At 39.3% G+C, this 27,616-nt stretch overlaps 2 protein-coding genes across 3 annotated transcripts in view; one reads left to right on the top strand and one right to left on the bottom strand.

Moving 5' to 3' along the window:
* The window catches only part of LOC115759040 (protein O-mannosyl-transferase TMTC1), a 55,024-nt gene that overhangs the window by 15,429 nt on the left and 11,979 nt on the right, over positions 1-27,616 (top strand). For both annotated transcript variants that reach the window (XM_030699863.1, XM_030699862.1), the window contains one exon: positions 21,753-21,851. In XM_030699863.1, the coding sequence (XP_030555723.1) occupies positions 21,753-21,851 (99 nt within the window). The remainder of the gene's footprint in view (positions 1-21,752; positions 21,852-27,616) is intronic.
* Positions 9,490-10,931, bottom strand: LOC115759041 (TATA box-binding protein-like protein 1). The gene is made up of 3 exons (XM_030699864.1): positions 10,845-10,931; positions 10,470-10,773; positions 9,490-10,411 (listed from the first exon to the last, which is right to left on the bottom strand). Exons 2-3 carry the CDS (start codon positions 10,742-10,744, stop codon positions 9,790-9,792), a joined length of 897 nt encoding a protein of 298 aa, XP_030555724.1. The 5' UTR covers positions 10,745-10,773; positions 10,845-10,931; the 3' UTR covers positions 9,490-9,789.

Below are 27,616 nucleotides of genomic sequence, written 5' to 3'. Positions count from 1 at the left end.
CTTCGACTGGGACAGTAGTATGTGTGGGTGCGTATGTCTACGTATCCGCACATCCGAGCATATCCTTACACTTACACACAAATACACACACACAACCGAGTGGCAATGCTGAAAATGCGTGCACATTGCACAGCGAAGTGGCGCATGAAAAAACGGGAAGCTAAACTTCTTTGTGCAATACGCACCGAAAAAAAAGTGATTCGAGCAGGGAAAAAGCGAGCTAAATGCGAATTTTCAGTTACTTTGTGGAAATGGCTTATAACTAAGATATGTGTTCTCCAAGCTAAGCAACTAAGCTCTACAATTTATGAAAACAATGGCGAAAAAAGTGTTTCAAAGTTCCAATTTGATGTCGGGAGCAGAAAAAATCTTGAAATGCAAAATGAAGAGAAGTAACAAGCTCAAGGAACACACAAGTTCTTCTTTAATAACAATCAAATTTCGTTAAGCCGTTTGTCAAAAAAATGAGTTTAAAAAAAATCTATAAAATAAAACAATAAAATTATCATATAAAAACCCAACAACAAAAATTTCAAGTTTTCTTTTTATAAATTGGGTAACGATTCAAAATCTTAACTCTTTTAGACTAACCGACCTTTCCAATTGTAGTATATTTATGTGTCGAGGAATCTTTGATATAAATCTTGCAGAAACAATCAGAGAAAACATTGAAAAATTCTTGGAATTGATTTTATTTGCCTCCCTTAAAATAGTTTTCTTTTCATTCGTTCCTTTAAGAAATCAGATACATAATCAGAAAGTTGGTTCTTGAATTTCAACCAAATTTTATAGATTAGACAAATTGTGTAAATATAAACAATATTAAATATTTTTCTAACAAAGCCAAGAAAAAATCGATACAGATAATTAATGTCTGCTTTATAATAAAAACATAATTTTTGTTGAATAAATTAAAGAAGCTGAGAACATATGTTTTTCCATATCCCCTTTCGCACAAACCTTCTCGTCGACCTCCCACCATCTTTGCTATATGTAAACATTATCTATCCCCTTTCGCCTAAGCCTTCTTGTACTCCTCCCACCATATGTGCTTTATCTAAACATTATCGTAAGCGTAGCTATTGCTAGAATCTACTCAAAACAGTTCCATGCGCCATAAAACAAGCAAGCATTGTGCCCTTTATAGGCCGTTTAATAACATTCGTGTACACTACTTAGAGTAAATATATTGGCGAGAATGCGAAGGCAATGCACCCATTAGGCCAACCGGTAAATGAGCATTGAAACAATTCATAAAACTAGCCAAAAAGGCAATTTTATTTGCAACAGCCACGCGTAAGTGGACGCCACATGGAATGAGACCTAATCCCGACCCTAGAGGCACTTAGAGGCGCCAAAGTAATGGGCGCGCCGGCCGGCCCATGGTGAAAACGTGTTTACGCTTTTATTATGTAAAAGAAGTCAGGCAGGAGCCGCCATAAAAGGCAGGCAATTCCAGCTGCAACTCCAGCACCCAGCTCAACTCCCAACTCCAGACCACACAAATCTGCGCCGGACACTCACACGCGCCGTAATGTATGCAAAGTAATTGTGCGCATTAAATGTTCTTTTCTGTTCTGTTCTGTTCTGTTTAGTTCTGTTGCCTTGTAGTATACCCTGTAGATATTATGGGTGCAAAGCGTGTAGCATAATTGTATATTTAACATTGCTTCTTTAGTTCGGATCACAGTTCTAATCAACGCCTATCCTTAAGGCTCTGCTGTGAACCTCAGTTTTGGGTTCGTAACATTTTTTTTAATACAACTTTACACTTGTTTATAAACTTAATGAGGCAAATTAACATCATTTATTAAAATGGTTAAATAGCGAATGTTTTTGTGTATTTCACATGTAGAAGAAAACATCTCTTCCCATAAAGTGTATATGTTTTAGTCCGTCCCCGTGAGCACGTTTATCTAGCAACTAAATACAATAGAGATTTGAAATTGAAATATACCCTATATTATATTGCCCTGTACCATTTCCGATCGGGTGGACCAAGAGAAAGATTCCCTTGAAGCAAGTATAGAAGAAAGCTGGAATGTCAAGGTGACTCGGCGCTGATGTCAGAATATTTCCTAGTAGCACTCTCACTTCTTTGAAAGAATATGATTCGATGCAGGTTTCGGTTCCGTTCTACTGAACAAAGGCTAAGATAGGTATCATAATTTGCAATCCGTGCTAAAACCGGCTTGATGGTTTGATATTAATATATTTTTTATATTTTCATTGATTTCAAAGCAATCGGATAAACGATAAAGAGAACAACAGTAGCATTTATCTCCGTACAGAGTATCACCAATTCCATCATATCTAACTCGGTTTTTAAGTAACACTTCAGGCTTGCGGTTTTTTCTTTTCCAACAAGAAACAATTAAGAAAAACAGAAAATGAGCCGCGTATCATAAAAATGAAAATTATGCAAATGCAAATTTTAAGCCAGCAAAATGCCAAACAATATGAGAGAATTTACAAAAATTTGGTGTGTGAGAAAAAGAAAACAGTGCAGAAGACTTGGCGGTGTTTTGCTTTTGCTATTGTTTGCACTTATTTCCCTATTCAGAGTATGCAAATCCCATAAAAACTCATTTTGAGCCAATTGGGCGCATTGTTGTTGCTCTTGCTGCTGTTGTTGCCTTTTTTGTTGCTTGCTGCTGTTGCTGTTGCTGTTGCTGTTGCTGCTGCTGCTGTTACTTGCAACCGAGCTGAAAATCAACATTGAAACTGACGACGTCGTCGTCGACGCCGCGCTCGTCCTGCTGCAGCAACACTTCCCATTAATTAACTAAAAATTTGTTTGGTCTTTGTTGTTGCCAGTTAAATGGAAAATGAAAATGAAAACGGAAACGAGCACAACACGAATTCATTCATTTGTAAAAATTGTTCTGCGCTGCAATCAACAAAACAAATGTAACTGCAACTGCTACTAGAAAACGCACACACACACATACACTCGCACACACACATTGTTAATACAACTGCAGGGCAATGGATGGCTGCCACAGATCCGAAATCCATATAGACCCGCGCCATGCTGTTACACTCTTCCATTAGCATTGCCATATGTAGTGTTGGTTTTTAATTTTATAGCCAAACAACAAAATGCTTACAGCTTTCAGAGTGAGCTCTACATTTTTATTGCAAATCGATTCTCAGCCCTGAATCTGCTCTTGAACTTCTGGTCTACATAGATATATGCACGAGTAATGTATACGGGCAAACAATATGGCATAATCCCAGTTCAATTTGTGGCTTTGCAATTTAAGAAAAACATAACCACATTTGAAATGTGGTCTAACCGAAAGGCCATTAACCCGTTGAACTATTGCAATTTTAATCCCTGGGATTGATTATGGCTAAAGTCAAGTTTGGAGGGGCTTTACATACAAATTGAATAAAAAGATTGCTTAAATTCAACTATCAAATCGACAACTGCAATCTATTTTATGTTTTCATTTCATTTCAAAATCAAATGTTCTTAGTTAACGGTTTTTACCAACAGAAGGATTGTCCTACGTTGGGCGCCAATGCTATGCAGCTTAGCTAAAAAGTAAATTTGTATTATAATTCGCTTAGACATAAGCTTAAAAAAAAAAAAAACATTTCAATAAATTTATAGAGATATATTTTAATAAAAATTATATATTAATTTCAATCCCCAGTATCTCATAAGAAAATTAATTTCACTGCCCTACAGCCTTCTGAATTTCATACTTTTTGCGCAAACTTAACATAATTGAAATTAATATATAATATATAAATATCAATCAATATCATTCGCAGGGCGAATCTAGGCTAAAAATTTGTTAAAAGGAATTTTTAGAGATGAAAAGAGATGATAGCACAAAAATTTGCTTAAATACGTTTTATTCCTTTAAGCCGAGTCGATTGATTGTATTTTCTGTTAAGGCTTTCACTTAACGAAATGCTTTCTTTTCATTACCAGAATCTGACTACCTTGCTGACTTCTGACTGGCTCACGTTGGGCGCCAATGAGTCAAAAAAACATATTTTCTCGTTAAGACTTGCATTAGACTGTCTGACCAAATGTTTCTGATTATTTAATACCTTTTGGTTTCATAGCTTGAACATTGTAACATCATGGCTAAACCCAAAAATTAAACTCTGACTGACTTTTCAAGTGCTCCAATAAGGTAATATTTTTAGCACTGCACCAAGCCAAGCCATGGTCTTAAGCCAACTAAGCCAGCAACTTGCCACAACAGCCAGCAACAGCGGCAGCAGGAACAACAGCCATGTTGTAAGTAAGCAGGCAACTATTTTCGAAGAAATACCCGTACAAATTTTCACAATTAATATGCACTTCCTGTGCAGACGACTTGCAACCATTTTCTGAGTGCAGCCAAGCAACAAAAGTTGCACCAACAACAACAAACAATGCAGTTTATGTGTGTGTGGGTGGTAAGCGTGGGTCTGTGCCCCCTCGCCCGATGGGCTGACATTCTTCAGGGCACACACACACACATGCCCACAACAGCCCACAGCCCACACTCTATTCACATGTGAGTTCATTGCTGCCATTAATGAATACGTGTGCAGCAATAAAGCCATTTTTTATGTGCAAGAGTCACGTGAGAAACTATTTAGTACAGTTAAGTCACATGATGGGGCTGAAAGTGGGCGGGCCTGAAGACGCAGGCGAAGACGAGTCCGGTGCAACTTTGTGCCTGGCACAGTCAAAAGAAAGCCAACTTTATTTTTACATAAATACTGCACACACACATGAGTGTGTATGTATGTGTGTGTGTTAGCCAAAAATGGAATCACAGCTAAAAAGTGAAAATATTTTTACCACATACACAGATAAAAACTAGAGGCATTTTGTGAGCTAGCTGAATTAATTTTTTGGCGTTTATCAACGAGCCAAATTGAAATCGTGTTTGGTCGGAAAACATTTAAGCATGTGTGTGAGTGTGTGTGTGTGTGTGTGAGTGTGCGTGTGTGTGTGGCATCCCTAACCCAGTTTTTTGGCAAAATTGATGTGAGCACTCGGAACAACTTTACTTGCCATGTTTAGAAGGCGTATGCCGCTGGCCGAGTGTTAAATAAAATGCATAGTACTTGCTCGGGAGAAAGTTTTTGCTAGCAGCGACTTTTGACAGGCGGTAGCAAATTTTCCTAACTTTTCTTTATACACTCTTTTCTTTTTGCTAGCAGCATATCAACTAATTGATTTGCAAGTGGAACGCCAGCATTTTGTGCTACTTGAAAAAGCCTTTCGGTATGCACTAGTGCAAAATAATAAATATTTAATTAGCAAAATTGAAATTGGTTTTTATTGAGTAAAAAATAGTTTTGCCAATAAATTAGCAAGTCTTCCATCAGCACAAGCATGTTCAACTTTAATTAACATTATCATTGGAATTGTATATAAATTTACAATTTTACACACTGCCCAAAATAACTTAAATGATTTTTTTTTTCTGTTAACAACGAGGATTTGAATATTTTTTAGATTAAGTACTCGTATAGTCTATAATAATAGACATGAAAACAATTTGAAATCAATTTGTTGTGGTACATCTTAAAGCTGAAATATCACATTTAAAACAATACCACTTTCATATTTTTGAGCTTCAGTGCAAAATACTTGAATTGAGTTAATTTCATTTCCTGTCGTTGTTATTCAACAATGTTTGACCGTATATAGGCCTTTATTGCAATTCGTGCATTTATACTTTATGTATGGTATCCATTCCAATTACCCATGAATTTCATATTGCTCGGCCGAATGAAATGTGGAGTGTGTGATTTCAATTACTCGTATATTTGCCTCAATAATATAATGAAAAGTAAATGCAACTCTGAAAGCGAAATGCGCGCCCTGTGTCATTCCACTTGTAATTGCGTAATAGGGCTGGAATGCTTTAAAGCCGCTCGCTGTTAACAGGCGACATGATGAGGAAAGCGAAATGCACGTTGGTAAAACATGAAATAAAATAACATGTTATTGCACTTTTCCTTAACTGAATGAAACGCACTTCGACGTGAGCTTTCATCCTTTATTTTACAAAGCACCCCTCCCGCCCCCAGCATGCGCACAGATGACAATTGCCAGGCGCGCTGATAAAGTCGGCGCATTTGTGGTTCCCTTTCTCGCACGGACATCGTGTCGTCCGCCCTTTTTGCACAGATTCACAAGAAATGCAATTTAAAACCACAAAAATAATTAAAAAACTTTACGCGTCCATTATGCAGAATCCGATTTACATACATATACTCGTGTACATATAGTACAGTGAAGCTTTAACTGATAAAATCAAAGGCAAGTCTGTTGGACTTAACGTGCCTGCAGCCTGCTGCCCTCTGCCTGCTGCCTGCTGCCCTTCGCCCCGCGGTTAATGAAATTGTCTCGTCTCGACTGCGGCTATCCGCTGACATATCAGTTGATGGTGTGGCAACACTGTCCCTCCGCCATCTTTGTGTCTGTGATGTGTCTGCAGCTACCTGATGGACTTTGATGCAAGCTTTCGTTCTCAGTTGCTTTTTGTTTTTTTTTTGTTTCTTATATTTTTATTTTCAAAGCGCAAAAGCCAAAAAGTTTACGCAACATCTCGCGAGACTAAGCAAAGTCAAAAGCGTCAAGTACTTTCAGTAGCTCCCGCTCACAATCACTTTTTCGCTCTCTCCCTCCCTCTCTATGTCACTCTCTTTTACTCAGTCTCCCTCATTTACCGCATGTCTATCGCTCTTTGTCATTGCAGTTGCTTCATCCGTTGCGCTTTAGGTGCGACTTTCTCCTTCTTTAATGGACATCTGCGGTGTACAGTGTTGAGCGAGGGGTGAGCGAGGGGTGCACAGTGCTCAAAGTTTTTGCTCTTAGGCTCTTGGACTTGCGAGCGACGCTCGTAAAAAACATTTGCGCAATGTCAACAAATTTGCGCGCTTATTAGATTTTCGTGGTTGCACACAATTTCGCCAACTAAGACCGCCACAGAAAGATAAAGTGCAGCAGTGGCAGCGGCAGCGGCCCAGCAAAAATATGAATAAAATAGCGAAAACTTTCAGAAATGAAAGTGCATGCTGCGTTCTGGCTTCGGTTGACCAGCAGCAACGCCCCCAACTCTCCCTCGGGCATTCGCACGCCCTTTGCCCACAATTCTAACGGCATACTCGCCGTCTCGGTCACGGTCGCCGCTTCTGCTAATGAGTTTTGTTGTCAGTTCTTGCTGGCCCATGCACAAATTGGGCAACGGCTGCTGCGACCTACTCTCCCTTGCTCTTTGCCTTTGCTTTCGGTTTTTCTCTGCGCTGCGTTTTACATGAATTGCATGAGAAATTTTGCACACAATTTATGTGTGTGTATATGTATGTGTGTTTGGTTATGTGTGAGTGAGTGTGTGGTAAGTTAATATTTGCTGCATAAATTCCATTGCTTTGGAATTTGCTGCGCTTCGTTTCGTCCCTTTGCACCATTGTCGTGGTCTTCGTTTTTTGTTGTGCAGAAATTATGAAAATGCAGGCATACACACACACACACACACACACACACACACAGATTTCTAGCCCCTTCCAATAACAACAAGAAGCAGCAGCTTCATGAATGCTTGGTCACTCGGCACCCCGCTTACAGCCGTAACACAACAACAACAGCATGGCATGGTCACTCTAGAAATGGCAGCACCCACACAACAACCCAATATTAATTATTTTCTGCATTTTAAGCTCTGCATTTTTGCGTTTGCAGTTTAAAATGATTTTATAGTTAATTTGCTTACAGCGCAAACATTTTTGAATGCAAAAGTACAATTTTCATTAAGCCAAACGCAAACGAGACATACGCAAGAATTTGTCTAGCTTCGTGCAAAAAATGTACGCCAGAATTCTTGCTGTTCCAATCAAGATAGTTACAATAGTTGTGCGTATGAGTACTCACCTGGGTTGCCAGGCAAGATAACAATTAAAACACCAAATAAAACAATTTATAACTGAAACACAAACAAGAGCAGATTTTAGTTTAGGACAACCAGCAGCAATTACTATCGATAACACTTGCGCGCCTTAAGCAACATATCGATATTGTAAGCACCTATCGTAAGCAATTGACCGTTGCTGTAACCTGTACATTTTGAAAATGTGTAAGAAAAAGGCTATTATGGTTTGTGCAAACGTAAGTAACAGGATAAATTATGGCACATTTGCTCCCAGCTCAGCATCAATAGTCTAACTGCCAGAAAGTATGAGAACTACAATTTCAATTTTGTTGAGCTGAGGTAAGACAAACAAAAGGGTATACAGGGCATTCGCCAATCTAATGAATAATCCCAATAGCCCACAAGCCACTCAAACAGAGCGAAAACACGCGAAAAGCCGTCAACGGTTCAAAAATGTTTCAATACAAACAAAAGCAGCCAAACGCGACCAAAAACTGCAAACAAAAATATTGAAAATTATCCGCTTATATCGTAACCGCTACAGCCATATCGCTCTGGGCCAGACCGACCCAGTGAATACTCTACATGGGTGGGTGTGTGTATCGCAAAACAAACACAAATGCGACAAGTGCACACAAATATGGCACTGAATTGTTTTTCACGCCAACAAAAACTATTCAAATGCAATAGGTCTGAAATGGCCAGCAACTGGGCGAACGACAGTTTCAAATTTCATTTCACACATTTGCGCTGCGATCCGGTTTCTCGTGGCTCTCGGAAAGCTCAGCCTCAACCCCAGCCCCAACTCCAACCCTGACACACCCTGCCCCACCCTGTGGCAAGCCCTGTCACTGTCATTTTTATGTCTGCCAAATGCAAACATGGAATTCGATGAGCTGCATTTTGAATTTACATTGTAAATTTGTGAGTGATTTTTAGTGTTTTTGCGCCGCGACCCCTTAAATGGGTTGACATTTGTGTGTGGAAGCAAATGGAGCTAATGACTTGTAAAAAACTCACATAAAAAATAAAAAACAGGAGTACTCTGGTCGGCAGTGGCCGACTAGGAGATGCCCTTAACCAACCGCCAAGCTGCCGTTTAAGCATTCGAATTTCTCATAATCTTTTGTCTATTTGCCTTAACTTCACTTTATGTGAAGTAAAATGTGAAACATCCAAGAATATACATAGCAAATTGTATGTCTATAACTCCTATAATCTCCGAGATATGCCTTAGAAATCATGTTTCAAAATCGATATTTATCGATTTTATAAACAAAAAGACACATATTGATATATGGTATGGTATCTAACGTATTTTTCAAATTCCGGGACTAACTTTTAGATTTTCCGAGCTCGATTCGTATATCAAGACGGAAATGGCCGAGTCGACTCAGATTGATAAAATATTAAGTACATATACTGTGTGGTCTGAGATGCCTCCTTCTGCCTGCATAAGACCAGGTGATCTTTTCTTAACAATTCTCAATGGTTACAGGGTGTATAAAAAAGGTGATAACAGAAATATATTTTCATTTATTTACTTATAAAATTTTAGCTTTCAGCATTTTTCTTTGTTTTCTCTTGGAATTAGCTATGAACATATTTAAATAATTTGGTGTGTGTGTGTGTGCGTGTGTGTGTGTGTGTTTGCATAACGGCTCTTGTCATTTAAATAACCGACTAATAAGTTTCCTGTGCTCCGGGCGCTGCATTTCGACAGTTATGAGAATAAACCGGATATGCTTGCTCATATAGAAAACTTTGGTGTTCATATATATGAAAATTAAAGTTTGGCTTCAACGCCAGCGCAAAAATGCAACAGTAACAACTACAGCAATCACAACAACAGCGGCAGCAGTAAAGAATCAACATTGTTGAGCAAAGTTATTGCTCATCTGGAATATTTAAGAGTGCCTTGGTATGCCTTCTGGAATTCATTTTCCCACAGCAACTTGAAATTGATGTCGCCGCTGCTACACTCCGCAACATGGGGCCTATTGGCGGCTCTATGTCGAAAGAGTATGGGCATTATGAAAGCGATTGCCTTTTGGGTGAAGCGCGGCTGGGAGGACAGAAGTACGTACACATAGCCTACGTGAAAAATGGCCAATTTAATGGAGGAGTTGCGTATTTGGTATGTCAGATATGGGCGTGTTTCTGGATTGTATAAGCAATCCTCATGATATTCCCTATGAAGCTGCTCTAGGTGAATGCTAAATGGCATACAGAATGTCGCATTGACCACATTAAACTTGGGATTCTGAAACACGGGCGAGTAGCCCAGGTGCTCCATGGTGCCAATAAAGCGATGTATGCCCAGGGCGGCGCTGTCGTACGAGTAGCCCTGGCAGCAGATGTTTCCATTATCGTAAAGCCTTAAGCTGCATATTGGACTCGAGAGCCGTATGAGCAGAGCCGAGTGCTTATCCGGCTCATAGCGCGTGTCCGACAGAAAACAGTCCAACTCGGAGAGTTTGAACTCGCAGTTGGTTTTCACGAAGCACGTGAAGGGACTGAAACGAAACCTTTTGAACACACGCCTTGCATATGAATCGGTCGGCTGTGACTTACCGATATAGCATGTTCAAATAGCGCTCTACAGCGCTTAGTTTTGATATATCCTCATAGATGCTGAGCACATCGAAGTCGGACATAACCGGCTGCGTCTGCTGCTTATTGTCGTTGTTGGTCTGTTGCTCTGGATCGCTGCTTATTGGACCTGATTCCGTCTTGTGCTTTGCCTCTTTGTCTCTCTTCTTTAACTTTTTAGAACCATCTCGGTGCGTTTTTGAACGTTTCTTATCTTTTTTTGCCTTTTTGACTCTTTTATGGTCTTTATGCTTCATTTATATTTGTTCTTTTCGCCACGTTTCTTCTGAAAATCATACTAAATATATAAAACGAGCTACTTTTTCTTATTGTTAATTACGTTCGGAATGCACTTACATCAAATTAATTTCGGACAATTCGTTTATCTTGTGTTCTTTACAGTGTGCCCAGCTTTTATGTAGAGCCCATGTTTGCTGCCCTGAAACTTAGTATTTATTCAAACAGCTAAACGATATATCGTATACCACATTGTTTAACATGATTATGTTTACAGAATTTAATCATTGTGTTTTAATCATTATGATGTTTTTAGGATTTCATTATGTATTTGATGTACTTTGATACATCAACTTATTAGTCGGCTTGGGCCACTATATCAAATACTTTCTATAGAAATTATTGGTAGAAAACTAAGTTGTTTATTTAACTGCGAAAAAGCGTAAAACCAACCCAAAAACGGATTAACCATTTTTATAACTGAAGGAGGAATAATTGGTCGAAATTATTATTTTACCAAATTTAGCAATTACTTGCCGAACTAGTCTTTTTATAAATATACGAAACCTTACTCAACAGATCTGTATAGGGCTCTCATTGGAACAATCATTCGGAGTGCTCTGCCAAGGAAAGCCGAACTTTCTTGTTTTTATTTCAATGTAAATGAAACTCTTATTTCTATGAAAATGGTAACGGACTTGGAAATTTTATAATCTGCACATTAATCGCTCATTCAGCTAAAAACTTTGAAAAACTAACCGGCAAAGCAAACAATCAAAATATCATTTAAATTCAAATCGCAGAAATTGCATAATTGAAACGCCATTGAAGTCTATTAATAACTTTATTATGCAGCCAACGAAATGTAAACACGCACACATAGACAAACGGGCACACACAAGCACACCGCACACACACACACACACACAGACACACTAGCACAGAGCACTCATATTTCCAGGGTCGATGGTAGGTGGGTGGGCTTTTGGGCGGTGCAGATGGCTGACGTTAGCTCATCAAACCCGAAAAACCACTTTGCTCAACTCTTTTCAAAGTGCATACATCATCAACGCTAAGCCAAAACAAAAAAGTGTGGTGCAAAAGCATGCTGGTTGATTGTGGTGGAGGTGGTGCTGCTGTTGCTTGGTGGTGCTGGCAGCTGGCAGCGGGCGATGAAAACTTTTGTGCAATGTTGATTTTTCCGCAAGAATCGGTCGGACGTCGAGACGTTCGAGGGTCGTGGCTCCATAGGGAGCAGGGCGGAGCAGATACCGCAGGCACTTTATAAAAAAACCCGCAGCTCAGGCAAAAGTCTTTCAATAATAAAAATATTGAGGTACAGGAACAACCACAATAACAGCGAAATATTGAGTGAAAGTGCACAGTTGGGCGGAGAATAATAAGAGCATGTAATAGGTAAGACAGAAAGTTAAATGCAACCTATAAAGAAAAGAGTTCAACTTCATACTTGTGTCTATCCAGGTATTTAATTAATATGTTAAATAGCAAATATGCAAAACTAAAACTAACTTGGATTCTTCATTATCCAACTAGTCCGGTTCATAATTGAATTGCCATGAATTCTTTATCGACCGTGTAACTTTTTTAATAGAAAACTAAAATGTTAGACTTGCCTTTAAGCTGTTAAGCCTTTAATCTGGCCAACCCCCTTGATGTTGCCCCGTTCGGCTCTGACGCTAATGTTGATGATGACAAACAAAACAATGGAATCAAAGCGTTTTAATGGCTTTTGTGTGTAAAATGAATGAATGCGGCAACGTTTCCTGCTTTCATTCCAGCGTCATTTGCTTTGTGCCACCAAAAAGTACAGGCCCAAATCTCCCGCCGCCCCACACAGTACGCCTGCAACCCACATTAGCTTATATAAGTTAAAGGGGCAAGCAGTTGTTGTTGTTGTTGTAGGTGTAGGTGTGTGTGTGGGTGCACACACTCATAGGTAGAAACAGTTACATGCGCTAATCGATAAAGGGGCCAGCTGAGCCGACCCACGCATACCCTCACCCTCACTCACACTCACACCTCCGACCCCCCATAAGGATGCTGCATGTGGCTACAAGTACAATCTCAGTGCCATTTCATTATTGGTTTTTTCTTACAACTGGCAAAGCAAGTTACGAACTTGCCACAACGTAGCTGCCACCCGTATGTGTGTGTGTGTGTGCCTGTGTGTGTGCGCTTGTAAGAGTGACAATTAAATGAACATGTATGTATGCGTGTGCACAAGAGTCTGCTCGACTCAGATATGCATTGAAAGTCTTAGATTTCATCTGACGTCAGTTTCAGTTTACCAACTCAGGCAAACCAAACGTCACAATTATGATTTTCATTTACGACTTAAACAAACGCATATTTCATTAAAATGACATTTTCTTCTATTGTTCAAATCACAATTTTTTTAAATTTAGATCCACAAGACAGCAGTTTTGTTAGCCCTGCGGTATGTTTACCAGAAATTTTGACTAACTGACGGCAGCAGAAACATGTTCGATTAAGATTTTACTTTTAAAACTATGTCGAATAGTTCCAAATATAAATCGACTGTTAGATACTAATGTATAAGTTCGATATAATATGAAAGAAAGTAACTTAATAAATATACTTAACAACACATATTCTATAATAATTAATAATAATAATATAATATATAATACATAATATGTTATGATGCTTATCATAATAACGATAATATAATTATAATAATAATAATAAAATTAATAATTAAAATACTTAATAGTTATATTAAATAGATTTAGAAATAAGTCTGTACTCACTGCCAACTCTTTTCGAAATGGCACAACAAGTGGTTCCCATTTTGTGCGCCGCTTCAGCATAAACAGCGCAATCTTCCAATGCTGGCAATATTTTATTTATTTATTTAGCTTGAAAATAATATGTTTTGGTGTGGCGCCGAGTCGACATTTGAGCTCAAGCTGAGCGCATGAAATGAAACCAATTTGGAGGGCAGTTCGACTCACTCCCTTTTGCTTTCAGTGTAGGCTTGTGGCCGACTGCAGCGCTATTTATAAGTCTAATCAAGTCGAAACAGTCATGCTCTACACTGTTATGAGAACTTAAAGGAACTCAGCTAGCTGACTCAGTAATAAACTTAATATTAACTTGTGTTTTAAGTATAACATTATTTGATTAAAGCTAAAAATATATTAAATATCTCAATTATATTCTTCACATTACAAATATTAATATTATTGTTACAATACAAGAACTTTTGAATGAAATTCTTCTAAGTATATTGGAACAGGATAAATGTGAATACTGATTTCCAAAAATATAACAGGAAACTGAAGGGAATACAAATTGTAGCTTTGACAAACTTATTTAACATTATACATTCAGTAGAATTTTTCACAAAGAAAATGAGGTCTAGAATTTACTCTACTTCATACACTTGAGTGTTTACCCTTCACTCAATCCACAAAAATTGTTTATTTATCTTGGATTTTTTGAATGCCGTCGCATTAAAATTTTTAGTTACGCGCAGTCAAATCGAAGCCAATGTCAAACAGTCAGCTAATTAGACGATCAAGGGTCGTGCCCATGTCAATGCACGCCCCGAAACTCATTAGGAAGGAGGCATTGCGATTGTGGAAGGGGAAGCCGAAAAATCAATAGCTCTATTATTGTGGCACAAAGTGACGCGAGTGGACGCATTGATTGACAGCCCAATTGAGGTTCCTGACTTCTTTAACTTTTGGGGCCAACGACCGCTTTAGCCCCAGTCGAGCCATTGTGGAATTCTGATGTGTGCTAATAATAATATTCCAGTCATTGCGGAGCGAAAACAACAGCAACAGGAATGACAGCCCCATTTCGGACAACCCTTAAGACATTAAATATTTGCCGGAGCTCACACTTGAGTGTGGCATGCGGCTTCCGTTTGAATTTTTTATTGATTGAACTGTTTAATGTCAATTGCTGTGCAAATACTAATCAAACGCTTGGTTTACGCAATTAAGAGGCAAACACGGTCCAAAACGCCCACGCCCACGCCCCCCTCCCCCACCAGCACACACACACACACATACTTTGCCACGCCCAGATAGTGGCATGTAACGGGTCTTAATTAGCATTTACATTGCGTGCAACACAGTGCAATAGAGGACATAAAATAAACGCCCAGCACGAATGTGGCACCTCCCGCACCCCCGCCCCGACCCACAACCCCTTCTCCATCTTCAATTTTGGGCTAGCAAACGTCATGGTTAAAACCCATCTGAAACATCGGTCAAAAACCCGGGCAAACGGCACAACAATGCCAAAGTCTGAAACGGATATCCAACGTAGTTTGAAGCCGGCCCATTAAAAAGTCTCGTCAGTGAGTACTTCAACCCCATCCCCCTTTCCCCCTCACTCCCTCCCCCACAACAGTTATTTCCAACTTTATTGCGAGTTGAGTTTTTTTTAAATGTTTGCTATTGAACTTTCAAAGGGCTGAGCTCTGAACTCGGTTTGAACATGACATAACAAAAGCCTGGTGAGAAAAGTTAACGAATATTTTATTTATGCATATTTTTTTTCATTTATTTGTTTGATACTTGGTTCAATGGCCCAACGATGGTTTATTAAAAGTTTCACGCCAACCGTATTGCGGCGTGTATTCGTTATAAAAAGGAATTGATTCAATTAACAATAAATAGATTTTATAAATGAGCATAAATTGCGTACGAAATCTGCATTTGATTTATTTTTTATTAAATAACACAATATGCTTCATTTAGATTGAACAATTTTAACAGCTTTCTAGTTAATAATTTAAAGGAGAGTATTTTAATGCTCTCAAATTGGATACTTTTATCGAATTAGACAATCAATAATTGTGCTAATTTCTCGCTCCTGAGTCTATATAAATATATTAATGCTCGATGCAAACTAAATAGGTATCTAAAATAAAGGCTGCAAGGCGAACTTATGCTCCTTGTCATAATTAGCTTTAGCCGGCAGTCCATAATAATTTTGTAGCCTCACAAGCTGACAAAATGCCAGACTCTGGCGCCAAGAAAAACGTCTGTTCTAATAATCTTTCTAGAAAAAACCCCAAACTGAATTGCTTTCGAGTGTTTTAAAACGATTCCCATTGCACTTATATGCTACTTACTTTGGACAACATACACACACATGCACAAACACCCTGGGAAAGACATGATATCCGTTTGTGCTCATTCAAATCGCATGTAAAAACTATGTAGCGTACTTTTTGGCACAGCCCGAGGAGTCAGCACTTGGACTGGTTCCAGCAACAGCAGTAGAAGCAGCTGCGGCGGCGGCGGCACCACCAAAAATAGCAATATAAAACGTGGAATGCTTTTGGGCGCTTCAAGGCACAGGAAGCGGCGGAAGCACATAGCGCTGAAATAAAGTGTTGCATACTGTTTGGCGCAACAATAATAAAATATCGCATATTTTGCGGCTGCACAAAATTATAACAGCGCTTTTTATGGGCCCCCTGCCACAGTGCTTCACTTGACTGAGTTGTTTTCAAGCCGCGAGCTAATCTGCTGCATCTTTAACAAGATTTTTACCACCAGCTTATCTCGCATTTGCGCTGAAATCGACATTTTTTATAGCTAGAAACCAGTTGAAAATGAGTTCGGAATCTTTTAAAGGAAGAAATGGGGCTAATCAACAATAACTATTATTATCGATAGGCGCATCATTTAATGGTTTCGATAGTCGATATTTTAAGGAGTCAATTTGTTTCTTTGTTAAGTCATTTAAAGTTCAAATTTATCGATGTTCAGAATAATCGATCAGACCGATAGTTTCTTCTCTCCCGATAAGGTTTACTATCGATACAGTCATACCGATAATTTTCCAGGACTTTCAGCTAACGATTAAAATGTAAATGTCTAGAATATTGTGCGCTTTATTATTACCCATTTTTCTTTCCCTACTTGCTTATGCTGTTCACTGTGCCCTCTGTTTCCAATTTCAAAGCAGAAAACTTTAATGGCAACCAACGCTCTCCCGCCAGCTTCATTTTATATTTGATATTTTATTACATTACATTTCCCTGGCTTATTACATTTTGGCTTTTAAGCTGTTGACACAACTTGATTTCCGCAATCGTTTCGCTGCTCCCACGAACCCCCGCGCGCCACACCCTGGCCGTGACTGGTCAGCAGTGCCCGAGTGCAGTTTCGGGGTCCTCCTCAGGTTCAGTCCTTAGTTTAGTCGAGTTGTGGAGTCTATTCGCTGTTTTGTGTCACCATCGAGGGCCACCCACGTCGTTTTGTTTTAGCTTTACGTTGCCTGCTTCTTTGCTGTTTTGTTCTGTTTGGTCTGTTTTTGTGTGCTTCCACTTTTGGGAGTTGGAGCTGCCCAGCTTGTCTGCCTGCTGCTTTTTGTGCTGACGCCTGACCCAGAAAACAGAATTGTGTCTAATGGGTTTTTGTTATGTTTTTTGACATTTTGGGAATAATGTTTCCGGTTCCGGTTTAAGGTGTGCTGTGCGCCTGTGTTCCAAGGCACTGTATGCGACAATTTCCGCCCACTTGGCCCCCACGTTGGGCGCCAGAAATAAGGTCAACATGCTCTTTAGCTGATTTAATAAAACAAAAGTCTGCAAGTCACCGAAAGCCAAAAAGTCTAAAGTTTCTGCTTAACTTAGAAATACTTGCAAAGACACCTATATATAGTATAGTATAAATTGCTGTCGCTGTGCGCGGCTTCTGCGCGCTATCAACATCAAAGATGGTAACATTTTGATACTTTCAGCTAATTTCAGTGCGCCGTAAACATGACAACGTAATTATTTTTTTCTGTCATCTGCCTTCGCCTCTGAGGGATGCTCCACAGTTAGTGCCGCACGATAAGAAAGGCCCCGCCAATGGGTGGGTGACTATACTGTGATTAATGGCACAGGGCACAAGCGACATTTGCATACGAAATTGAAAGCAAATATTTGCAGTGATACAAAAAAAAAACAAGTAGCAATGCTCTAGTCGGATGTGCACGACTAGCCGATACCCTGAACCTCGCGTCGAGCATACTTTGAAGACACCAGCCACCTTCTTCGGTACTAGTCCGATCCTTATGCAATTTTATTTTTATCCAAATTCCGGCGTGAAAAGGTGGAGTTATAATATAAAAAATATAAAATGTTTTGAATCTATATAAACTATACTATAGCCAAGTCTTTAAATTAATCGATATCGATGTGAAATTGAGATATCGATTAAAAAAGAGAAAAAATCGAAGATGATATAAATAAAAAATTTGAGATCTCTAACTTTTGTAGTTCTCGAGTTCGACGTATTCTCACAGCTGAACAGTCAGATAGACATGGCAAGATCGATTCGCCTTCCTGATCAATAATATATGTATATATTCAGAGGATTCGGAGATCCGGAATACACCCTTTTTCCACATTTTCAATTAGTTCAGGGTATTAAAAATAAAATGTGAAGCCAAGCACACAGCGTTGCGCTAATTGCACTTTGACTTCTCAACCGTATACATGCCAATGAATTTGCGACATTGTGTATACAGTACAGTACGGTGTAGACACATGATCAAGGACGCACACATGTGCTGGGATTGGGGCTGGTAGTTGGTCTGTTTGACTGTCTGTGTGACTGTCTGTGTGTCAGTGTCCTTTTATGTCTGGCTTGACAAAATTAGCAAAGTGATCCACAGCACGGTGTCAGTCTCAAGGCCTCTTCATGTCGCCCAGATGCTTGTTTTCGGGCGCCATTTGATGAATACCTTCATTTATTTTTATTGCGTCTCAGTCTATTTATGACAAGCTAAATTAATTTCACGGCTAAAGGTTAAAGGTGGAATATTCTATAGAAATTCCGAGCAAGCACCTGTTAATTTTGGGCTACCAGTTCTTCAATTTGTTAGCCTTTCCAAACATAAAGAAAAATCAATATCAATACCTAAATGAAATCCACACCGAGATTAAAGAGCCATTTTAAAGCTGCAAATGGAACATTGGCGTAGGCTGGAATCCCACGAGTCTAAGGCTTGAAATAATGCTCTCATTTCAAATGCGCATATTTCGGCTCGATGAAAGACTAAACACAATTTATGAGATTTGCATAAACGAAGTAAAATGTTATTTGTATAAATGGGTTCGGGGGCAACATAATATTTTAAGTACTTTGAGACTTATTTCGGTTTTGAAAAATTTATAAATATGCATTAGCTTATAAAAGGTACTTGATTTATCGACGGAATGAATTCATCAGGAGTGGCATGGAAAAACATTTTTTTCTGAATTTTCCCATGAATAAAAACTAAGAGAGCTCTAGCTAGGGGATACCCTGAAACTTCTTCTACCAACACCACATGCAGCTTTCGCTGGGCGGTGGCTGTAGCTATAAAATGAAAGATGCTTGATCTGTATACTCATACAAGATGCTTAAGAAGCTACATTCCAAATTTGGTGACTCGAAATTAGTTTTACTTTATAATGCAGACTGCTATTATAATAGATTGTCAGTTCGTATAGGCTCAAGTCCCTTGGGCAAGTCCAGAGGCCCATGCGCAGCAAAAACCATCAAAAGAAATTACGAATCAGCAGTTCAGGCATTTATGAACTTCAGCCTGTAACTAAACTAAAATTACGTATATTTACGTGGCCCCAGATATTTATGCATATACCCTGTATTTATTTTTAGTACATGGCAGCGAAATATTATCGTTATTAGAACTCATTAGCAGCATCATTTCAGCTATAGATATAAAGGGAAGGGCAGATAAGTGGGTGGATGTGAAAGCGAAACGATATACAATCTATTTGAATAGGTTGAGGCTTGAGTGTTGGTATGTGTGTATGTGAATGTGTGTGTGTGTGTGTGTGTGTGTGTGTGTGTGTGTGGGCGCCTGGAGTGCTGATATGAGCCCAGACAGAGGAGCCATGAGTATTGAATGTGAGCTAATTTGCCTGAACGCTTGGGGCGCTCAAGTAAACTGAAATGCGTTATTATGTTTGCCGAACAGCCGGTACTTATCATTGGGAATTCTAGATGGTTATAGTATTTGGGATAACGAATATATATATATATAGCGGGGGTCTTGGAATGCTGGCCTAGCTCAATTGGATCATATCATTTCGATCAAAACAATTCACTTAATTTGCGCAAAGTGAAAGGGAAATAAAAATAAAACAAACAATAAGTTGGAAAACTAAGAAAAAGAAAAGTTTCACCTGCAGCAGCGGAAAGCCAAACAGAATGACAGCAACATTCGCAACGAGACGCCGCGCAGTGGAATGGCGACCATTGTCATTTGCAAACGGTGCGACTTAATTTCTGTGCTGGCGCGTGCACATGCCGTGAGATGGTCGGGAGCGGGATGATAATGGGTAAGGGGGGTGGAGGGCAGGACATTCGTGTCTTTTGGGGCGTGTACATGTGAAAATGCCTGCCGGAAATCGTCTGCATTGTGCGAGATAACAATTTTCATGCAATGACCGAGACGACCCAGCCAGCTAACCAATGCTCCACCCAACTACCTACCGCACTCATTACTTGTAATGGCGCTTGATGGTGATGATGACAACTACAGCAACAACAACATGAGCAACAACAACAGCAACAGGAGCAACAACAATGGTGTCCAGCACAAAAACAAGCAACTGAAGCGGAACCGGGCAGCGGATTGCATTTCAAGTGGCATTTCTGGATTCTGCATTCAGTTGTCCACCGAAGCCGATAGCCATGCACCATGCTAGGCCAGGCGATTCGAAATGTACTCGTAACGTTTAATTTCCGTCACACAGAGAGAGAGAGCGAGGGAGACAGAGAGAAAGTGGGAGAGAGAGAGAGAGAGCAATGCATACAACACACAACATGTCTGCGGCTAATATAAAACGAAGAATGCCATGAGGTACGACGAACAGCGCATTATGTGCAATGGCGATGACGATGGCGATGAGGATGAGTATGGGGATGGGGATGGGGATGGGCTTGGGGACTGAGGATGACAACAGTTCACCAGATCCAGTGCCATGTCCTAGTCCGGTCGTATCCGCATTCGCATCAATTACATAACATTCGAACAATAATCGTTATGAACGTGCGTTACGGTTTGTTTGAACTCAACAGTTTTTGATTGCTGATTTGTTCCCGTTATGGCGACACGTTTATCCAGACCAGAAATATATATTGTTATATCCATTACACGTTAGAAACTAGCAGCATTTCTATTGGGAACATTTGTGGACGCAGGAATGTTGCTCATTGCTATTGCATTTCGATCAAATTCGTTGTTAAAATTGATTCCAAAAGCGAACCAATTTCGAAATTGTTATCAGAAAAGTGTGTTAGCTTTTGACATTGTTGGTAATTACAATTTTTTTGCACCCAAATAAATAAATATATAATTAGAAACTAATACGCAAAAAATTAAATTAATTGTCTTGAATTATTTAGAATTAATTATAAAAATTTTAAGATTTTTTAATATACTTCAGAGCGAGTTAATATGTCAGTTAGAGTTAATGGAGTTTCCTAAAAAAAAATGAATTTCCATAATTTGATTAGAGTACTTTGAAATATTATTCAAAAGTCTTTATCGAAGTTGTTTGAAAAGCGTAAATTTGAAGTGAGATTTCAGATTTTCATATTTATAGACTAATAGAGAGTAATTTAATGATATTGAAAAATCTAGAACTTCTAGGCTAGAAGAGAAACCAGGCATACAAAATTCGTTCTGATTTCATTATGACAAAGTAATCTGACAGGAATATTGGGCGACTAGAGACTTTTTAAAGATATTACAATTTTAAGCTCCATGACTTTTTTACCTTTAAGAATTGTAGCAAAAAACAAATAAAGAGAAACCCAAAAAAAGTGAATGCCAGCTGGAGATGGGCATAAAAGCTTTGCCTTCGCCAGGTGGGATTATGTGCTTTGTTGTCGAGCCTTTGAGAATTAATTTGAGCATATATTTTATGACACTCAACTTTAATATTTGTGGACATATTTTCTTCATTTGTCTGACTGTCTACTTTTGTTTTGTTTCGGCTCGCTCTCTTTGCAGCATGGAGGCCACCGACTACGCAGGACTTGCCGGCTGCACGATGCTCGCCTTTGTTCTATACTTAAACACATTAAACGCCGGATTTGTCTACGATGACAGGTAAGAGAAATTTAACCGAATTAAAAATTCCATATGTCAGCAAGTTGACGAAGGTAAATGGGACTCCAGTTTACCACGTCTGGGTCTCAGCCTGAACGACAATTCTGGCCGACTGGATGAGTGGTTGGTCTCTGGGTGGTGCAGAATGCTTATGATTAATTGGGCCGCCAAGTGCCGCCGTTCGTTTGATAAAAATCACAATAATAAATTTTCGGTTTGCCTAATTGTAAAACTGGCAACGAGCTGCCAGCTTATCGCTGTATATATTTTCTTCCATTGTCAAAATCAGACGATGGCTGCTGGCAAGCAAATTAAAAACAAAAATTGTTGATTTATGTTGTCGTTTTGCTGGCAGTCACTGTACAAAATTGGTCTGAACTTGTTCTTAGGCTCATTCTGTTCGCTCACCTAGCATTGAAATGCTGCTAACGCAAACCCAAACCCAAAACCAAGCGCAAACGCAAACGAAATTACCCATAAATATCAAAAGTCATGTACAATGGACAGGAATTTCCCCCGAGGACGAGCACTTGGACCACTAGCAGCAGCAGCATCAGCACCAGCAACAGTCAGGCGGCAGCCACAGTTCACAGTCTGTACACCGCCGGACACGGAGTGACCCCTACCCCAATACCTCCACCCTATGCCATTTCCATTCCCATTGCCATAGACGAAGTCAACCGCTGCGTTTCTGGACGCCAAGTGACGCCACAACTACAAAAACGAGCAAACAATTGTACTGTGTACAGCCAAATGGAGGGGGGCTGGGGACAGGGCTTACGAGGGGCTCGTAGCATAAATGGGAAGTTATGCACAAAGTGCTCAGCCAAAAGCTTCAGTTGTAGCTCGTTATTTTGTGCAGTTTCTCCTGACTCTATACCCTGTACCACAAAATGGATCCAAGGTGGCATGCTAGTGCCAAAGAAATCTCCTATGCCAGTTAGAGTCAGATATAAAATCTTAGCAATATAATAGGCTCCTAATGGGCATTGTTTTTATTATCATAATAAGCACCACCTGGTTAAATGACCTCAGCAAATATAGAATCCTAAGCTAAAACTTTCCGCATATTAACATATTAGATAGAACAGCTCCAGAAGCAAACAAAAACTTTAGAAAGTGCTTACTGTATACCCGGCTTTGCCCATACCATGTGACTTTTTAAAATTACGAGACAAAAGTTTTCCAGCCATGGAAGCTTAGATTTTTCAGATGAACTTTATACATAAAATTCCACAGGTGCGGGTGGATTTTCTAAAAACGGTGAAACAAATATGTATTCATAATTCATGATAATTCACTTATACAACCCGTTGTTCCCATGAATTTTCACAAAGATCTTTGTAAGCAATTCTCAACCCGATTGGATGGTTATTAAAAAAGTTGCATGCAACCGTTTGCCACTTAATTTTTCATAGTCGCAGCTGAAAATTTTCACTAAGAACTTCAGCTATGCAATTTTAGATATGCATTTAGATAAATTATTACCTATATACAGTATCATCTAGTCAATAATATTGTAGCGCTTACTTTGTTGTTCCTTTTTTTTTTGGCTTCGCCAGAAAACAAGCACAAAACTTACAGACAGACTCAAATAATAAACGCAACTTATATAACTCAGCTCCACCTTAGCCCCAATCCCTTACAGCTACTACCCCTACTAGCTGAACAAGGCGTCCCTTTCGGGGACAAAAAGTTCTTGGCGAGTTTATGTTTTTTGCCCAATAGCGGATGCTCCTGTGGTCACTTTCACGCAGCTGCCAACACCACTGGCAGTGCCTACCTATGCAGCTCCTGTTGCTGTTGTTGTTGTCGTGGTTGTTGTTGTTATTTTTGTTGTTGTTGTGGTCACACACACAGAACATGGCCACAGTTGCCACATGAGCACAAGTTATTATTGTCAAGCCAAGCCAAACAAAACATGATTTATTAAATGGCAGCATTCCCTTCAATTTGTTTCCTATCAACTGGAAAAAGAGCAATGGCCAATGCTTATACAGAGCCGGTGGCAAAATTGTTGTGGGGGTTTGGGTGTTTGGGTGTTGTGGTGGGGGAGGGGGAGGGGGAGGGGTTGTGTGGCGTAGCGATCCATAAACATTTTTCACGTGTGTTGTGAATTGTTTCATGTTTCGTCGTTTTTACCATTTTGTATATACTCACAGGATATCACATTTTATAGGTATGGGTATAATATGTATGCTGTTGTACAATAGTTGCCGAGATATGAGTTTTTAAAAAGTTTCGCATGATATATTTCGGATACAAATCACAAATAAAACGAGTTATGTTCAAAGTTACGGGCCATATATCGTATAGTGCTAATAAATCCATTTAATTAAGTGTTTCTGATGATAGGATAAGCAGAGATTATAAGTATATATAAATTTAATGGAAACATAGGAAAGCTTTTAACTGCAAAGAATTATTTAGTAGCAATAGTAAAGCTTCACATTATTTAAAAAGTTTTCACTATCTTCTATTAAGCTGACGTATCTTAGTTAAAAAGCATTAAACATGTTTTTAAAGCTCTTTATTACATAGCCTTAAGTTTTAAATCATATTAAAGCTTGAGTCTTATAACATTGTATATTTTCCATGTTCGGGAATAATATTTCAAGCTAAATCAACTAAATTTTTTAAACTGTTTTCTAGTAAGTGCTTCACTTTAGATATGTTAACAATTTTAGAGAGCTTTCATGTGCTTTTCAAGTTATTTTGCTTAGAATAACTTAGAATACATTTTACGCATGCTGTATGCGGCTTTATTAAAAATCGTTTTTGTAATATTTATTTTTTTATAATAATGCCCAAAGCAGAATTAAATCTTTAATGCTCTCAAATTGTGCCCATAAAGCTTAGTTGGCCAACAGGTAGACAATGCTTATCATCATACCGCCGAAGTAATTCTCCTGTCTGTTTCAAAGAGCTTTCATGGCAGATTTTAAATAGGTTTGCCTACGGTCAAGCGTTTCACACCTCACAACTTGATATATTTGCCTTTTCGTAAAAATAAAGGTAGTATGGAAAAAACAAGAACAACAACGCAGCTACAAAATGTTACCAAAGAGCCAATCTGCAGTCTTACAATAATTTATGTGCCATATTAAAAGGACAGCGACAACAAACGCCCAGCAACAAAAAAGTATAGAGCCAACGTTACGTATACGTAATTTTTTGATGGCCACACGCCCGTAAGGCTCCAAGCGCACTTCCACTTCCACCTCTGCAGAGTAGCAACGGCATTTTGTGCTTCTTTTTTATAGAAAATCGAAAATTTTCACTTTACATAAGCAGAAGCAGCTCCACAAAACATACAAGTGTTTGTGGGTAGCCATAACGCCGGCGTGCCAGGTAAGGGCAGCAAAAGAAGGTGATAAAAAAATGGGAGGGCAGCGGAAGAGTGGGTTAGGTAGGGGGAGCCAGTTGAGTATGGTATGTTCACATTGGGTGTCCTCCTCGCTGCTGATGCTATGATATATTGTCTTCAACAAAAGCCAACCACAGTTCTGTGAGTGCGTGCGTGTTTGTGAGTGTGTGTAGGCAAGGCTCCAGAGCACAGTGGAACGATTTCCTTATTGAAATTCCCAAATTATTGAATATTTTTTCTAAAAGCGGAACCTTCCCTATATGCGAGTTTCAGACTTGCATCTATAAAGCAGATCCTTTAATAAGTTTAACACGAAAACAACTAAATTAAACGAGATGTTTGTACGAATACGTCAACAAAAGTAGTGAAAATCATGCTTATAGGAACAAAGCCAGTTATCGATAACTTACAACAAAAATCGAATTAAATTAAATGACAGTAGTCGACATCAGTAAGTTAAGTAAGACAGAAACGACGATAAAAGCAAAAGAATAAGTGTATTTTATTCAATATCGATAGAGCTAATCGACAGCAGTAATCGATAACCTGCAATCGATAGATATACGTAAGAGATAACAACTGAAAATAAATTAAATTTTTTAATCGTACCCATTTCATTGCACTCTGCTTACATATCGATAGCATTTATCGATAACCACAAAATAAAAATTATTAGTATTGGCTTAACCAATAGTTTGAAGCCTCGTTAGCCAGAAAATATATATTTTATACACTTCAGATCGTTGCTTGTTTCTGTCTACTGAGTCCACTGTCTCAGCCTGTGCCTTGTGGCTCAGGCTACGGCTCCAGCCTTGGCATAGCAGCTCCTGCTGTCTACTGGCTCCAGTGCCGGCTCCAGCGTCGGCTCTCGACTGCGAGTGAAAAGCGAACGATAACGGCAGCTACTACATGCCACACTTGTAAGCTGCTTCAAGCTTGGCATTTTTGTTGCTGCTGTTGCTGTTGTTGCTGCTGCTGCTAACAAAGTGCCCACCAATGTTGCCTGCTGCTGGTGGTGTTGATGTTTTCGTTGTTGTGCCCCCCCCCCCCCCCTGCCGCTTCCCCTGCACCTGTCCTGAGAGTATTGCTATTCATTCACTAGTTACGATGATAAAGCACAAAAAAGGCACTGCGGAAATTCTGCTGATGAGACGATAATGTTGACGCTGACGTTGGGCGACAAGTTTCAGTGTCGTCAAGGCAAGCTAGCTCCTCCCTCCCCGCTCACCGCTCCCCACTCCCCACTCCATAGCCGCCCATTGACTTGTGCGTTGCGTAGCCAGAAATTAAGCCGAAAGGCAGCACACACAGCATGGGGCATACAATGTCCCCCCGGCAGCTCTTCAAGGTATGCAGCCCGAAATGCTTTTCAATATTCGCCATCGTTTGGCTCCTCTGCTTGAAATCCTTGCAAATGAGGCGTAGCTAAATTTTGTTATGCGTTGGCATAGCGAGAGCAAGAGAAATGCAAAAATTGAAACTGCAAACCTAACACACACACACACACACACATGCACGCTGTGGCAGCTACTCCAGCTCCATGTTCAGTTTTTCTTGAGCTTTGTGCGCTTCCGATAAGAATTTGTTTGCTCTCAACAACATTTTTGTGGCTGCTTTGCGCAGAATAAAATGCCAATTGAAATTGAAGTGTGGATGAGTGGCCCAAGTGATGGCTGCTGGTGCTGCTGCTGCCCCACCAATAACTTAACCGCGTCTCGCCGTCGAATTTGCCAACCCAATTTGTGGCATATACTTCACCCGCCCGCCGCCACCCCGCACTTGAGAATCCGTTTTTATGCCACCATTCATGCATATGAAAAGTTGCATGCAACACAAACACATAAATGCCATAAAAGAATTGACGCCATGCAAACCTTTTACAATATATACTCATGGTATTTCCGGCCAGCTGCTAAATAAAATATTCGTATTAAAATTGAAAAATGCATTTATACAAATATATATATATACATATACATATGTATGTATATATATATGAAATGCTTTAGAAATTACAAAAATATTTTGGTTTTGCATATGAAGTGCTTTTATTATTTTTTGCCTTCTTTTATTTATATTTTTTGTTTTTTTATTTATGGTTTGAAAACAGATTCGTCCCTTTTATAGCCTGCAGCTAGGCAAAAATAAAGCCATTTGGTTGTGTTAACTTTTGAGCTCGTATGCCAAAAACCTAAAACTACAGCCCGCGGGGCAGTTAAGACCAAAGTAAACACAAATTACTTTCGTGTGAGGCCCTCTCCGTGTGTGCATATGTGTGTGTGTGTGTGTGTCTGTGCGTGTCAGTTATCTATGGTATATTAACAGAGCTTAAAGCATGAAACAAAAATGTGTGCACATTTTAATTAGGAACACAAAGAATTCTGTTTTTTTTTTTTTA

Source organism: Drosophila novamexicana, unplaced genomic scaffold (assembly GCF_003285875.2).
Source record: "Drosophila novamexicana strain 15010-1031.04,08,12 unplaced genomic scaffold, DnovRS2.1 tig00000193-arrow-pilon, whole genome shotgun sequence".
Classification (NCBI taxonomy): Eukaryota; Metazoa; Arthropoda; class Insecta; order Diptera; family Drosophilidae; genus Drosophila; species Drosophila novamexicana.
Note: the sequence above shows the minus strand (reverse complement) of the source record. Positions and strands in the feature narration are given on the sequence as shown.